This window comes from Aythya fuligula, chromosome 1 (assembly GCF_009819795.1).
Source record: "Aythya fuligula isolate bAytFul2 chromosome 1, bAytFul2.pri, whole genome shotgun sequence".
Taxonomy (NCBI): Eukaryota; Metazoa; Chordata; class Aves; order Anseriformes; family Anatidae; genus Aythya; species Aythya fuligula.
In genome coordinates, this window is record NC_045559.1 from 190900929 (window position 1) to 190915446 (window position 14518).

At 38.7% G+C, this 14518-nt stretch overlaps 1 protein-coding gene across 5 annotated transcripts in view; it reads right to left on the reverse strand.

The window, feature by feature from the left end:
* Positions 1–1771: 1771 nt before the first annotated feature.
* The window catches only part of GRIA4 (glutamate ionotropic receptor AMPA type subunit 4), a 226733-nt gene continuing 213986 nt past the window's right edge, over positions 1772–14518 (reverse strand). The window contains exons 14-17 of one of the 5 annotated variants that reach the window (XM_032208059.1): positions 11341–11455; positions 9058–9192; positions 7551–7733; positions 2428–2476 (exon numbers count right to left, since the gene is read on the reverse strand). In XM_032208059.1, the coding sequence (XP_032063950.1) occupies positions 7599–7733; positions 9058–9192; positions 11341–11455 (385 nt within the window). In that variant the 3' untranslated portion in view covers positions 2428–2476; positions 7551–7598. Of the gene's footprint in view, positions 2477–7550; positions 7734–8944; positions 9193–11340; positions 11456–14518 lie in introns of all 5 variants that reach the window. The other 4 variants (XM_032207899.1, XM_032208142.1, XM_032207979.1 and 1 more) reach the window with 4 other exon arrangements.

Here is a 14518-nt window from a genome sequence, read left to right on the forward strand (position 1 = left end):
AGAAGTCTGAGAGGGAGCTCACAGCTTTGCTCAAACAGGAAAATCAGAGAAATCACCATTCTGGCCACCAAAACACAAACAGTTCACAGTAATTCATGAATGAGCTAAACATGCTGATAAAACACGGATATACAATAGGTTGAGTCACAGCAATTCATCATACACCGTGTCATTTTCCTCTAAGACCCCTGCACACTCAGTAGTATTTATGCCTTAGGGGTAAGCATCACCTCATCTTCACCTTTGCCTGCACTACAGAGATCTGTGTAAGAACTGGTCACCCTCAGACTAGACTATAGTCAGCAGAAAGATACATGTTTTTTACACTGTGATTCAGTTGTTTGATATTTTAATGTCTGCTTTAAGATGAGGTTATTTAGTCTCATTGATTATCTATCTCTAGTAACTATAAAGGGTATATAGAGTATTTGAAGTAAAGAAATTAATACCTATATTAATACCCCAACTGAAGCTAACACTTGCTTTACTACCTCTTACTTGTCCATATTAGATAGGATGAATCTCATGTCCATAGAGCTTTTTTATTTGTTTATTCTTTACTGTAACTGTTGGGTGTTGGCCATCACTTGGCACCATTAGGCCCTACTCCTGAAGCCCTGGAACCTGAGAGAAGCATTAGCCACAGAGGATGGTGAAATGTAAGCCATCTGAACATGACAATCTGTGGGCCTTAAAAAATCACAGGGGCATTAGAAGCTATGATTAATCTGAATATGAATCTGATTTACAGTCTGGGCCTCAAAATGGAGCTGTTACATTGGTGGTAATGGCTTGGATGGCTCCAGTGTCTAGCATGGCCAAGGGGAATAGCCATCATGAGTAAAGAATTGTTGCAACTTTGCACCCACAGACATGCCTACTCATGTAGACATCAAGATTTTATTCAAATGATGCCCGGTAACACTTCCCTCACCTGTCACTGAAAGGCTGTATGATGAAAGTTGAGGTCGCTGGGTACCATGAACACCATATGTATCAAGACATTTTGAAAAAACATCATCTTTACTTTCCTGCTCCCTAGTACCACATCCCTTGAAGCCCCCAGAGGACAGACACTATTACTAAATGCTTCCCTAACCTATCAGAAAGAACTTTAATGACTAGTACCAAAACACCTACAGAATAATCATGACTGTACTTTGGCAGTTCAGAGTCCCGCCTCTCTAAGGACTTCAAACCACTTCATGAATGTGCAGGGACCCAGACTGTATAAGATAAGGTCCTGCATCCTGGAGTAATCCTGTTCAGTTCTCCAGATGACATAACTAATGGCCCCTAGTAATCAGAAAACAACTCAAGCTCTGTCGATATTATAAGAACGTTTGTTGTTTTATTCTTTTTGGTGGGTACAAAAACCACAGTTTCTTACACAGAACAAGATTATAAATAATATCTGTAACATGAGTGACCCGTAGTCTCTTTTGATTCTACACTGCAGACTGATGATGTACTCTAAACATTTTTTTTAATTTTCTTTCTTGTATTAGACAGATGCAAATCTGTGGAACACGGAATGATGGAACAGAATGAAGGTAACAGCAAACAAGAGGATGACCAACAACTTTTATAAAAAAAAAGTCTCTGAATTTTATTACAGTGATGGCATTTTATATCAATTATTGCAATGAATTGTTCCCTAAGATGGTTAGAAAAAAGAATTGTGTTGTCCTCTACCGAATTTACATCAGTTAAAAAGCAAGCATGTTTCAATATTCCTCTTTTTTTTTTTTTTTTCAAAGAAAATGTAAATAATTTCTTTATTTTTTTTTCACAGGATTTACATATTTATTATTTTCTTATCACAGTTTAGTGATTCATTTCTACAGCTGAACAGCTGAATATTCTTCCATTGTATATATTGATGTTCTGGAGACACAGGTTAGCATGTTCATTGACTTCTATAGCTATTTTTCTTTCTTTGTCAAGACAAAGACCAAAATGTTGTCCTTTCTGAGCATGTTCTTCACAGTTTAATGCGCTAAGTTGGCAAGTCTTATTAGTTTTAAGTCCACTCAAGTGAAATTTGTTGCTGTTAATACACCCTTCCCAGCCCCCTCCCCCCAACAAAACTAAATTATGAATTTTCCTGATATAAAATCTGAGTTTGGGTTTCCGAGCTGAGCTCATGCACACATTGTTGCTGATGATGTCTGGCGCATTTGGACGTACTTCCCTTTCTCAGCCAAATTATTAGTTCATCAATGACACTCCCATGTCGTTACAGTCTGTGCTGTGTTCCCATCAGTCACCAACACAGTTTGATTAAGGCACTCAATTATTTTTTTGGTTTTTATGGTAGGTCCGATGCAATTACAGCCAATCCTGAACTTTGTCTAATTGCAGTTCCAGAATGCACGGCCTTCGGGCAGTCGGGAGTCAATACGCGGCCGTTTTCACCCACACTTCCCGTGATGGATAATCTGGCTTTGTTTCTTATGGCTTCAGAAAAGGTAAGCTGTCACCCCAAAAAAAAAAAAAAAAAGAAAAAAAAGGAGAAAAGAAAAAAAGTGTTAGAAAATTTCTACCCTTCAAGAAACCAGGACACAACAAACACCAAAATATTAAACTTTAGACATCTGCATTTTTTCATATTAACATTAAAAATAATAATCATATATGTAAAATACATAGCATTTATGCATACTAGGGGAAAAAGGCTAGAAACTCTGAGGGTAAATTTTATTACAAATCAATATCAATTTAAATATAAATTCCAGATTTGAATAAGAAATTAACAGAATAGGGAATACCTTCAACTAAACTACTTCAAACTACATTAAATAAGACCTTTAATGAACCTGAAAGCATTAGCACCTTTGAATAAAGTCATTCACAGGCATTTGTAGTCTTAAACCTTCAACTAGGTATTTCAGGAGTAAATAAAACTACTGAAAATTGCTTACAAATTGCTATAGCTGTCTTTGTGATATGGACCAAATCTAAATAAATTATTAATTATTACTTCTACTCATAATGCATCCATTCTCAAATCTCTTTTCATATATATATATTTTCCTATAATTAGGGAAGGTGGGAACTTTCAAAGGTAATGTAGTTTATAGAGAGAAAATAAATTTTCTATAGTTCTTAACATTAGGTCTAAACTTTCCACATGATGTTTTAAAGAAATGTTACCTCAAAATCTTTACCTTCAGGTAAATCAAAATGAACTATCTTATTTAGAGACTGATTGCCTCAAACAGAAGAAAAAATATTAACAGCTATTTCATCTAACTTCAGCTGTCCAAAAATCAGCAATCTAATATAAAAGACCTCTCCCATTAAAATAGAGATAGCTTAGACTGAATGATTTCTAGATGGTTGAAGTCAGGGGAGGTGTTTAGGGTCAACCAATGCAGAAAGGATACCAGGAATATCAGGCACCCAAACTACACTGTGTTGAAACAGATTTCAAAGATACTGTGATAAGATACTAAGTAGTGGAGGAATTCTGATTTCTAGCCAGCTGTAACTATAGTCTATTAAACTAATGCTTGTAAGTGGTGTGCAGGGATGCAATCTGAAATAGTGACTGGAAAAAGTGAGAGGCAGGAGGGTTCATTCACATAGGAGCAAAGGGATGAGAAACATTATGAAATCATTTTATTTGCCTTATTACTGATCTCTGCATTTAGGTCTTTGTCCCTCTGAGCCCAGTTTCTCCTTCCAAGGAATCAGTATGCCCTAAACTGGGATGAGGGATATTCCTTAAAACTCCCAAATGTTTCCACAGTTTCTGGGTGCACTTCTATGAAATGCACCAGTCTAATATTGTATTGCTCCTTCAAAAACAAATTCTCCGAAGTACAGCTGTCTTTATCGCACAGCAGGATATGGATATATGAGCAACTTCCCCAATCAATTACTGTAAAAATTTCAGAATAAGACCCCAGCTTAAAGAGCACATTATGGCATTCCCCTTCAGCTGAAAAAAAAGATGTTAATTGTCAATTACAGTGTCCATAGTAATCCTTTAAAAAGTCTCCCTGCTGCCAGAGTAATCTGTGGCAGCATATCTTGAACTAGCTCAACAGCTAGATATCAAAAGGGAGAAATAGATAATGAGTGAGTGGGGACCTGGGCCCATACAGAGTTCTGCTGAATAACAAAAACTTCAACTACACCCAGCAGCAAATAAAAAACTGCATTTGCAAAGCACAGACACAATGCAATGTGGTGAAACTCCACATGGTGCACGTCCACAGTCCTATTGCAAATGTCAAGGTTCTGCTGCCTGCAGAAATGCACAGAACATGGTTTGGTCAATGGCAAGAAAAGGTCTGTAGCCATGAGTTTTGGGGAGGGATGAGAGACCAGATCAGATCACAATGCAGACTGGGCTGGAAATGGGACAGCTGATTTAGTTAAATTTCCCAGCAAGTCATCATTGTGTACCAGCATCTCTCCATCGCTTTTATCAGCTATCTGTTTGCTAATGGGAAATCCAAGAAAGAACTTAAATTTACATGAGATGAGTGAGTTATGCAAAGCTTGATGGTTTTCTAGCTCAGTCTCTAAAGCTTTCTGGCCATTGACAACACACTTAGGACAGAAAGACAGTAAAAAGGGATCTACGAAAAAAAAAAAAAGGGAAAAAAAAAAAAAAAAGAGAATAATGAACAATTTCTCAGCAGCCTTCCATGGGCTAACAGAAAAATTTGCAATAAGGCAATTCCTCTCTTCTCACGGCACGGATTAACAACAGCTCAGCAACACACTGCAGGAAACAACCCAGACAGTTGACAAAGTCAGCAGGAGCAGGTCAAACTTGTACTCAGGAAGGTGCCATAAAGCAAAGTAACCAGATATGTCTCTGTGTTTTATTTTAAACTAAGCTATGGGTAATGAGCCAGGCTAATGCTGTGTTTAATTGCTATTACAATTTCAGATTTATGGCCTGGCTACAGAAATGGTTTCAGGAGAGGCTGGGATGAGAGGGAAAAGTTTTGATATCTACTGTGAATATTACTCAGGTTGTGGAAGTCTCTGTGCATTAAGTGTAAACAGTTAACTGTGTTAGATTCCAAACTAAGCAATAGTGTTACTTTTCAGATTAATATCGTTAGTCTTGATTAAACTAGTTGTTGACTTAAACACTTGAAAACATAAACTGTCCTGTTCCTGCTGGGAAATGGGAATTTAGGAGGCTGACCTCCTCAGTCTACACAATATAATTATCCCATTTGTGTGGGTCCCTTTGTTGTTCAGACTACTTGAGTACCTGGGTCACCTGGGGATGTCTTTGGCACAGATATTGAAGATGAACTTTCATTTTTTTTCTATGTTGAATTGGAAGTATATAAGTCAAAATAAATAGATTACATGTTTACTGAGCCATCCTCTAGAATTTGGTCTTGTTAGCAGTTCACTTTTTTTTTTTTTTTTTTTTTTTTTTCTGGTAAATTTTGAAGTAAATTTGGTCAGTTATGAACAGCATGGGGTGGGAGAGCAAGAGAAGGCAGTGGGACTGGAAGCTGGCTGGTGCACCTCATGGCCCATGGAGAGGTCACGTAGTGGTGGCTGGGGAGGCGTCCCTGGGAAAATCCCCTCAACACCTGTGGGTTTGATGGGAGGAACTCAGCAGGGCTTTTCTCTGGGGAAGCTGCAGAGGGGGGAGCTGGGCTCTGCACTGTTCCTAGGCTATCAGGCTGACTGGCATGCTAAGGGCTTAGTGCTGATAGATGAAAATAGAGAAGAGGAAGGGATTGCTCCCTCTTCACAACACCTTTCCTTCCTGGCCAAGGGCAGATGCAGTAGCCCTCTATCCCTTCTGAACATCTTTATCACACGCATGCATACTAGTCCTACCTTTTCATTTTCTGCTGCCTCACAGTGCGTTAATTTCCCTGAGGCAACTTACTTTCTACTGGATTAAATTAGAAGAAGAAAACATGTTAATGAATATTAATTTTCAAGTGTGTTATTTAAGCTTTTTTGTATCAGTTTAACACATAAACTGTTAACACTTTTTGGTGTCAGCTTAAAAATCAGCATGTTGGTTACTTGTGCAGGTTAGGACTGCCAAGCATCTTTCTGTATTAGCGAGTTTTAGTCCTAATATGATCCCTTTACTCCTTGGATAAATAAACATATCAGAGGTTTTGAAGTGCTAAATACAGACATATTTCTACAGAAATATGTGTAAAGAGTGCTGTGAGCTCTGTCCTGCTGTCAGATGGCAGAGGTTTATGACCCATGTGGGTATGAGCCCCACAGGTGGCCTTGCTCTGCCCAAGAGTGTGAGGTGACTTTGGCAGTCTGCCACCTACAAGCATAAGCTAGCTCTTCTATGTGAGGTTCAAAAATTTCTCAGGTAACTATTACAGCAAACAAGATAAGGAAAATTAAGAATTTCTAAATTCTATAAATATCTGCTTAAAATTCCTAAGTATATATATTTTTTAAGTTTTTAAATGCTTGCACCCTGAAATGTTTTTAAAATTTTATCGGAAACTACCACTGGCCCAAACATGAATTTTAAATAAAATAAAATGTTGCCCTTTAAAATATATTTTCTCCCGTAAGAATTCAACTTTCAGTTTTAAAAAAAATCACACAAAAACTCAAACTTTAGAGAAAGGTACTTAAGTTCTTTTCTTAGAAGACAAAACTGCATTAGCCCTAATTTTTATATGCAGAAGACAGTAAGGGTAAAATAAATACTGCAAGTATAATACATGTAATAGCATTTGTTGTACTGTAATCATAGCACTGAGTGGGAACTCAAGTCATGCCAGGGTTAGTTTGGAAAGCCAGTTTGGGCCAGGTCAGTATTTGAATGAAAGCTTTTTTTTTTTTTTTTTTTTTTTTTTTTTTTTTTTTTTTTTTAGGACTATATTTAGGATGCATTTGCTTTGTAAACTTGTAAACTTGACACGAAATATGCTTTCAGGGACTTCTGCTGCAGAACAGTGCATTGCTCATGATAAGAGAGAACAGTGACAAATTATATTTTGCTATTGTCAATATACCTTAGGTTTGCTTATAAAAATGGATTGCTGTCACGTGTCATCACTGGAGCTCCTTGTTTTGATATGCACACATTGTTTTTTATACTAGGCTGGGGATGCTCTCAGTGGTGTTCACTAAAGAACTACATGGAAAAGAGCTCTTCATTTCCATTTTGCACAATTACTTGCACAGAATCGATTCTTTTTAAGACCTTTGTCTGAGAGGAGGCAGTGAAACTGGGAGGTTGTTACAATAGTAAACACTGGCCTGTACCCGTGGAGCCACCCTGACACCTACTTAGCTGGGTGGTCCATCAGCAAATTGATCTTTAGCTATGCACTGGTAGTTTGGCCTTTTTCTTGCTTATTTCCATGCCTTGCATTTTGAATAGTGAACCAAGTGCACAGCTAAGATATTTTTTATATGGGGAAATCAGGCTCTATTACAGTTGACTTATACCTAGGGTCATGATTTCCTGTACAACAGGGAACCAAAGAAAACCACACCGCGACAGCATGTCTGGGAAGCTCCCCAGCCAGCACACGCCAAGCCCCCTCCCTTGCCCCCCGAGGACCCACCTATTCCTTGCAGCGCTCCAGCTACCATGCTCAAACACCATGCTCTGCTCACTCTGTGTCTGCTCTGTACTGTATGGTTCGGTATTGTACCGGCTGTGCCTTTAGCCTGTAAGCTCCTCGGGACAGGGACCTGTTATGTGTTTGGCACACTTCACCTATTGTACAGCGCCGTGTACTCCAGCGCTATATAAATAATAAATAGAAAATAGTAATTGCATCTCCAGTTTTTTCCTCTGAAAAATTTTCTAGCTGGCAACATAACATTACTATTCATCTCCTTTCACTTAATTTTTATTTCTTACTTCCACTACAGGGATGGCCCTGTGATTTTAGGAGAAGGTAGTTTTCTGTTAGAAGAGGAGAGGTGCAGCTTGCTGTTGGCAAGGGGAGGGAGCTTGAGGTAGTACTGAGAGGGTAGGGGACTGGCGCACCTCTGTTACAAAGCAGCCAGTTTAGCTTAGAAGCTATGGAAAATTACATTTAGAAGCTCAGTGTGCTGCTACATGCCATTTCCAAAGGTCAAGTAGTTGATTTGACTAATGATTAGTTGGTAAGCTACTCACTGTATGGATGAGACCAAATGCATTGATAAGCCATCCCTACATACCTACTAAGGGGAACTACACAGTATGTAGCTCAGCAATATCAGCGTTCTGGTCTGAAATTACTGCATGAATGTCTAAAAACTATGAGTCCTGAGCCAAGCAAGCACATGTTACTGAAAGCTGAGGACAATAATTGAAGTCTGTTCACTGGTTAGTGACTTTTGGTTGTTATTATGGTGGGCAAAGCTTGACTTGAAGCAGAATATTGTGTGTGGAGAAAAAAAAAAAAAGCCACACAATTAGCATAAAACATGTATCGAAGGGAGGGTGAGGAGCAGGGTGGGGAGGAGAAGGAGAAGGTAAAACAACATTTAGACTTCTTGTAACAGTGCCTTGTCTTCCATTAGGTTAACTATGGTTCAGTGACATTGCCTATCCTAAATTCTCGATGTAAGGAAGTCCCAGTTAGGGCCAACAGAGAATAATAAAGGCTTACAGCAATTTGTCATCAGAATAGTGCAAATGTTTAAGTGAACAGACTGGCCAATTAAGTAATTAAACACTGGCCCTCTGGATATTTCAAATAACTATTATTTCCCAACTGATTGAACAACATTTAGTTGTTATAAACATATTTTTTATGTTAAAATTTTCTCGCAATGCAGATGTCTATTAGCAACATAGAATAGTATGCTGTACATCTGCAGCCAAAAAAACTGAACCACTTTTGCACTGAAGTTTTCCAAAATATAAAGCTCTGTTTAGAAGCAAGCACCACTAGACAGACATGTCACAACACTGCGGTACAAGATGCATCACCCACTCACTGTAGTAGGCCCTAAGTCCTACCCCTAAATTTTAATACTTTCGGTTCCATATACGTTGTAACCTTCTCTATAAGTTGCTAAATTCTGGGTATTCTGCGAGGAAGTTGGGTTAAAAGTCTGTGCACTCTTTGCCACCTTCATTCGCTTCGCCTCTGCCCTGGACTTGTAACAGAACTCTATCAAAGCCACCAGCATTGCCAAGCCCAAGCCTCCAACCAGAATGTAGAAGACTCCAGCAACGTTGCTGAGACTCAAGGCACTCGTCTTGTCCTGGGGAAACAGAAGTGACACAGTTAACCCTGACATCCAGAACCCTGCAGCACAAGCTATACATTAAAACATCAGAAATAAATGTAAATAACAACATTTAGCTGAAATTAAAGTACCGTCATTTACATGCCTCTCACAAAATTTGACCTATCTGGATCTATAAAATATATTTTAAGCACCTAGTTTTCCTGGTCAACATTGAAGTATTATAAGTATGTTGCCAGTATATTGAGATGTCATTGTTTACTTACTGCAAAGCATTACTTCCACTAGCTGGAGAATTGAACAATGACACGTCCAGTCCTCTTTAAGGGACATTTTAACACTGACATGAAACCGCATTCACACAAAGCTCTTTAAAAGCTTTGGAATCTAGAAATCCATTTACATCAGACAACATTTTGCTTGATGTTCACTAAAAGACAAATTTCACTTGTAGTAGGCATTGTTGTTAATTCAAAAGATCCAGACTGACTTTCTGCTACTTAAGTGATAGGTGAAAAGAACGTGAGGCTCAAGTTGTTGGAACAAACACTTCCTTGAAAGTGCACATTGTACCATACACATCACCATATATTTGCCTCTTACCGATTACTGTTTTTTTTTTTTTTTTTTTTTTTTTTTCTATTTTATTATAGATACAGTTCTAGAACATGCCCATGGACTAAGGCTCTGCAGTAGTACAATTTTAAACAGTAATTTATTAAATTTTATACAATATTTAAAATTTAGAAAACAATGATAACTTTCTTTAGCAAATTACTAAATATACAACATCTGATAAACAATCACCTTTTTGGACTTACTGTTGTAAATAATTATTCTACATTTCTCTATACTTCAAATGACTGTTCTACATTTCTCTATACTTCACTGCTTAGCTATGAATCACGTATGCTACGATTTTAAATCCATGTGCAATTTTAGCACAGTTCTCAAGGAATTCTCTCAGGATTGACTCCCATTGTGCCTTAAGATACTTATAAAGCTTTATTCTTATGCAGACTATATAATCTTTACCTAAAATAGGAAGAGTACTTAACTTCCAGTTGTAATTTGTATGAAATGTTAACTTATGATCAATATTAGGATTTAATTTAAAGAGGCACTATTTATTGTGCAATCAGTAGATCAGCACAGTAGCAATTCCCATGGGTGTACAGGGGTTTCTGGGGCTTATAAACAGTCTTCTGCTTTGGCTGTCACCTTGAAGGTGACTCAGTTCCTCTAGTGGCATGGAGCTTGGGAACAAGGAGCAGTCAGGACTGGGAAGGACCTGATCTAACGGACACAGTGGGTTGAGGCTTTCTCAGCTGTGCTTTAGGAGTGTTTTGCCATCCTCTTGATGACTTCTGTCACTCCTTTCTCTGAACCACTTGCAAGAAAAAGCAAAATATGTAGGGCAGGGACAGCTAGCAGTCACTGTGCTCATGTTATCCCACTCAGATCTGGGCACCACAAGCTGGCACCAAGACAGGCACCACAGGGACATTTCAGACTCCTAGAACACAAGACTGGCACTAACTCTGGTGCACCAGAAAAATATTTGCTTCTGGGCTTGTCCTCAGGAGCTCCCTGAAGCTGCGAGGATTAATTTGGGAATGGATTAGGGTAAATACGGAAAGCTGTAGAAAGCTATGAATTATTGAAACCTTTCACTCCAAAGCTTAAGTCAGGACTTCCTTGGCTCCTCAAGGAGCAAGAGACCTCCCTAATGGGAGCAAGAAGTGGAAATCCTTCCCCTTAGTACTTCTCCCTGTCCAAAGACACCCTAAGGTTAGTCAACACTGAAAGGAGAAGACATGAGTAGAGCCAAGCCCAAGCAGCAGACAGGAAAGGTACATCCCCTGTAAGCAGGATGGAAACAACCAACCCAACCCCAGACAAAAACCCTGCCTTGTAACCCTTTGACAGCTTCCTTCAATAGGTAGGAGGACGTTGGGTGATTTATGGTGATTTATACCACTGAAGACTTCAGAAAGCAATAGTGCTCCTTTAAATTAAAGTGTGACCCCCATCAAGACGGGGACAAGCCAATTTACTCTGTGAGTGTCTACAGCTGCTTATTTTACTTCTAAGGCATTTTGTTCATTACTCCCTTTACTGCTTTGTGAACACGATAGTAGGTCCCGAACTGCAGCGACTGACCTTACTTCCAGAGTCCTTGGGTCCACATTCACCTTTATCGTACCACCATTTGTTTTTCAGCTTGTCTAAGACGCCTGCCTCACTGAGTTTCAAAACGGCAAGGTTTACAGGAGTTCTTCACGTGGAAAATAACATAAATAACATTATATATGTTATTTTATGTTATTCAAGTAAAACTACATAGAATCGCATTGCAAAGTGACAGAGCAGAGGCCACAGTGGGTGCTATGTCATGTACTGTTGGCCCAGGTTTAGAGACAGACATACGACCGGGACCTGCTCCATCGCTTTAGGTAACAGGCACATACTGCTGGGGAAGATTTTTAAATAAATGGTATGCAATTACTGTGAACCCAAAACTATTGGCTTAGACACATTAACAACATAGATTTCAGAGATATATACAATATAACTGCATATATGACTTAAGAAACATAGTTTTCCTTGTTTTCCATCCATTTTTGGTTTGTAAGCATACAAGCTAGAAACATGACTTGGCCATAGCTATTTCATTTACTGCCCTCAAAATGAAGCTGGCAAGAAAAGGAGCTGCTTCTGCAGGCTGTCACCGCAGCCCTTTGAACAGTCCTGCTCTCACCCTGGGTGCCGATTGCCACTGCCCTGCACCTCAGCTGGGAACACCACAGCCAGTATTTCATTTCTATATCCCGTTTCCACATTATTTCCAAATTCAAGGCTTTTCTTTCCATCTCACTTACTCAACTAAGCCTTTCAGGGTCCCAGGTCCCAGGCTGGTGATTAATTACTACTCAGAGTATCTTCCTTGGGGCGTTTATAATGGGTGATGCAATGGAGTGAAACATTGAGATGAAATGTATTCTAATGCCTCAAAGCATGAACCACTATGAGTTTACACTGAAGTAACTTAAACTCGGTGAATAATATAAAGTGTTATGAGAATGCCCCATCTCATGCAGTTGCAGCAGTTTGTTTTCTAAAAGCCTATCAAATGTTTAAGACTTATTTTCTATACTTTCCACTTTGAACCATTGACTGTCCAATTCTTAACATGATAGGCATATATGTATCTATTTATGTGCAGGTGAGCATGAAAATACAATATATATCATAGAAGGAGGCAGATAAACAGAAACAGCACATAATAGATGGGCTGCTGGAGACACTGGATGACATAGAGACTGATCTTGTGCACCATTGAATTCCTGTGGTACCATTAATCTCTCATAATGCACCATAATCCATTAGATGTTAAAACATCATGAATTCAAGGCTTAAAATCATGAATTCAAGGCTGAATTCAATCATGAATTCAAGGCTTAAAATAAAAATAAAGAATGTAGTGCAAATGGCAATTAGTACAGGGCAACTGAGACGGTCAAAATGGATACTGTGAAAGAGAAAAGGAGCCTGTGATTACACTCTGTAACTGATTTAACAGGAAATCCCCAGATGCTTATGTATAGATATATTTGTGTATAGATTTGTATATATGTATATTTCATATTTAAGAAAGGATGAAGCACACTGTCAAGATTTGCTATTGAGGAAGCCTCAGTGTCACAGCAAAGACAATTTTTGACAGCTACAGCTGAGTGAGAGGATTCTCAGGTACTCCCAAGTGATCTCTTTAAATAAAGGAAATGCTTCATCCACTTTTCAAGTCCCCCACACTTAATTCATATGGAATATGCTGCTGCTAGCATGAATTTCTCAATCTTTTTCAGTACTGAAACTTAAATTTTGCCTTCAGGCTCTATGGCAGCAGGTTGTGCAGGTTGAAAGTGGAATGTGAGAGTCCCACAGGTGAGAAAGGAGTGGGCAGCAGTTTGGGATGCTGGCACATTGCCTGTCAATATGATCCTCTGCTTGCTTCTAGTATACATGTGAAATAATTAATATTATTTGGGTAGTCCTCATCTGCAGCATGCTATGCACTGGCACTAAGCCAAATTTCACTGTTCCCATATCCCAACAGTGTAACGGGGCTGATTATGGCAAGGACTGGGGATGTCCAGGTACAGTTCTCACATGGACTGTCAGAGGCCTATGGAGCTGTTGCAGATTAAGCTGATTAAAATTATGTGATAAGTAGGTCTCTGTATGAACTATTAAGACCAGCAGCAAGCTGGGACAAGCCCGAAAGCCTGCCTCACAGTCTTTTGTGCTTTTTTATTTTTTCTTCCCAGAACAAATAGTTCAGTTATAGAAAGCCTGATACAGGCATGTATTTTTTTTTTCTCCTTTGCAACTGTAATCCTTTTAATACCATCCCTTCTGCACTGTCTCTCTCTCTCTCTCTTTTTTTTTTTTTTTTTTTTTCTGGAGGGGAGCAATCAATTTCATACTTAAAATTGCCATACTATCTTTAATATATAACTGAATGCAATAGCGATGGCAATGGCAAACACAGATGATGCAATTCAATACCTACTCTTCCCTGAAATATAGCCAGTCATGTACCAGAGGCCAGTTGCTTTTTCCTCCCCTCCACTATTTTTGCTGAAAATCTTCCTGAATCTCAGTTTAAATCAGCCAGGTGTGATGGGAAAAGTACTCACTCAAAACAAGTAAAAGAAGCCCAGCTGGAGGACTGCAAATTTGAAAAGGAACATTTTAGCTCACACTTTTAAGAATGCTGGCATATATGCCTGATTGCAGTAACAGGAAGTGACTGCAGGCATGGTGACTTTTAATTTATTTTAGGCTGTTTTGTTTGTTTATATATTTTAGTAGGAGATTATCAGCAGCTTTTAAGGGAAATGAATGCCCACATCACCTTGGCTTTCAGGGCCAAGTCACAGTCCTTTTTTTTTGACCATGCCAGTCACACACAGAGAGTACAGTGTGTTACTACAGTGCTTACCCAACTGGTTGCTGAATAGTCCCAGTGACATTAAAGGGGGCTAGAACTAAGAATCAATATGGTCTACTGTACATGAGCAAGAACAATGTATGTAAATCATATACAGAGGATATAGCCAGCATTTAAAATTAAATTTCCCATCTAGTGCAGTCTTGTATATTACAATAGAAAATGACAATATAGATTTTTTTTAAGTTGTTTAGTGATTCTTGAATTAGTAATTACTAATAACGAGAGGAAGTTGGCAGAGCTGCTGAGAATCACACTTATTATATACATACAGGATCCAAACTCATGTAAGGGTGATGTATGAAAAATGATAACTACAATTAC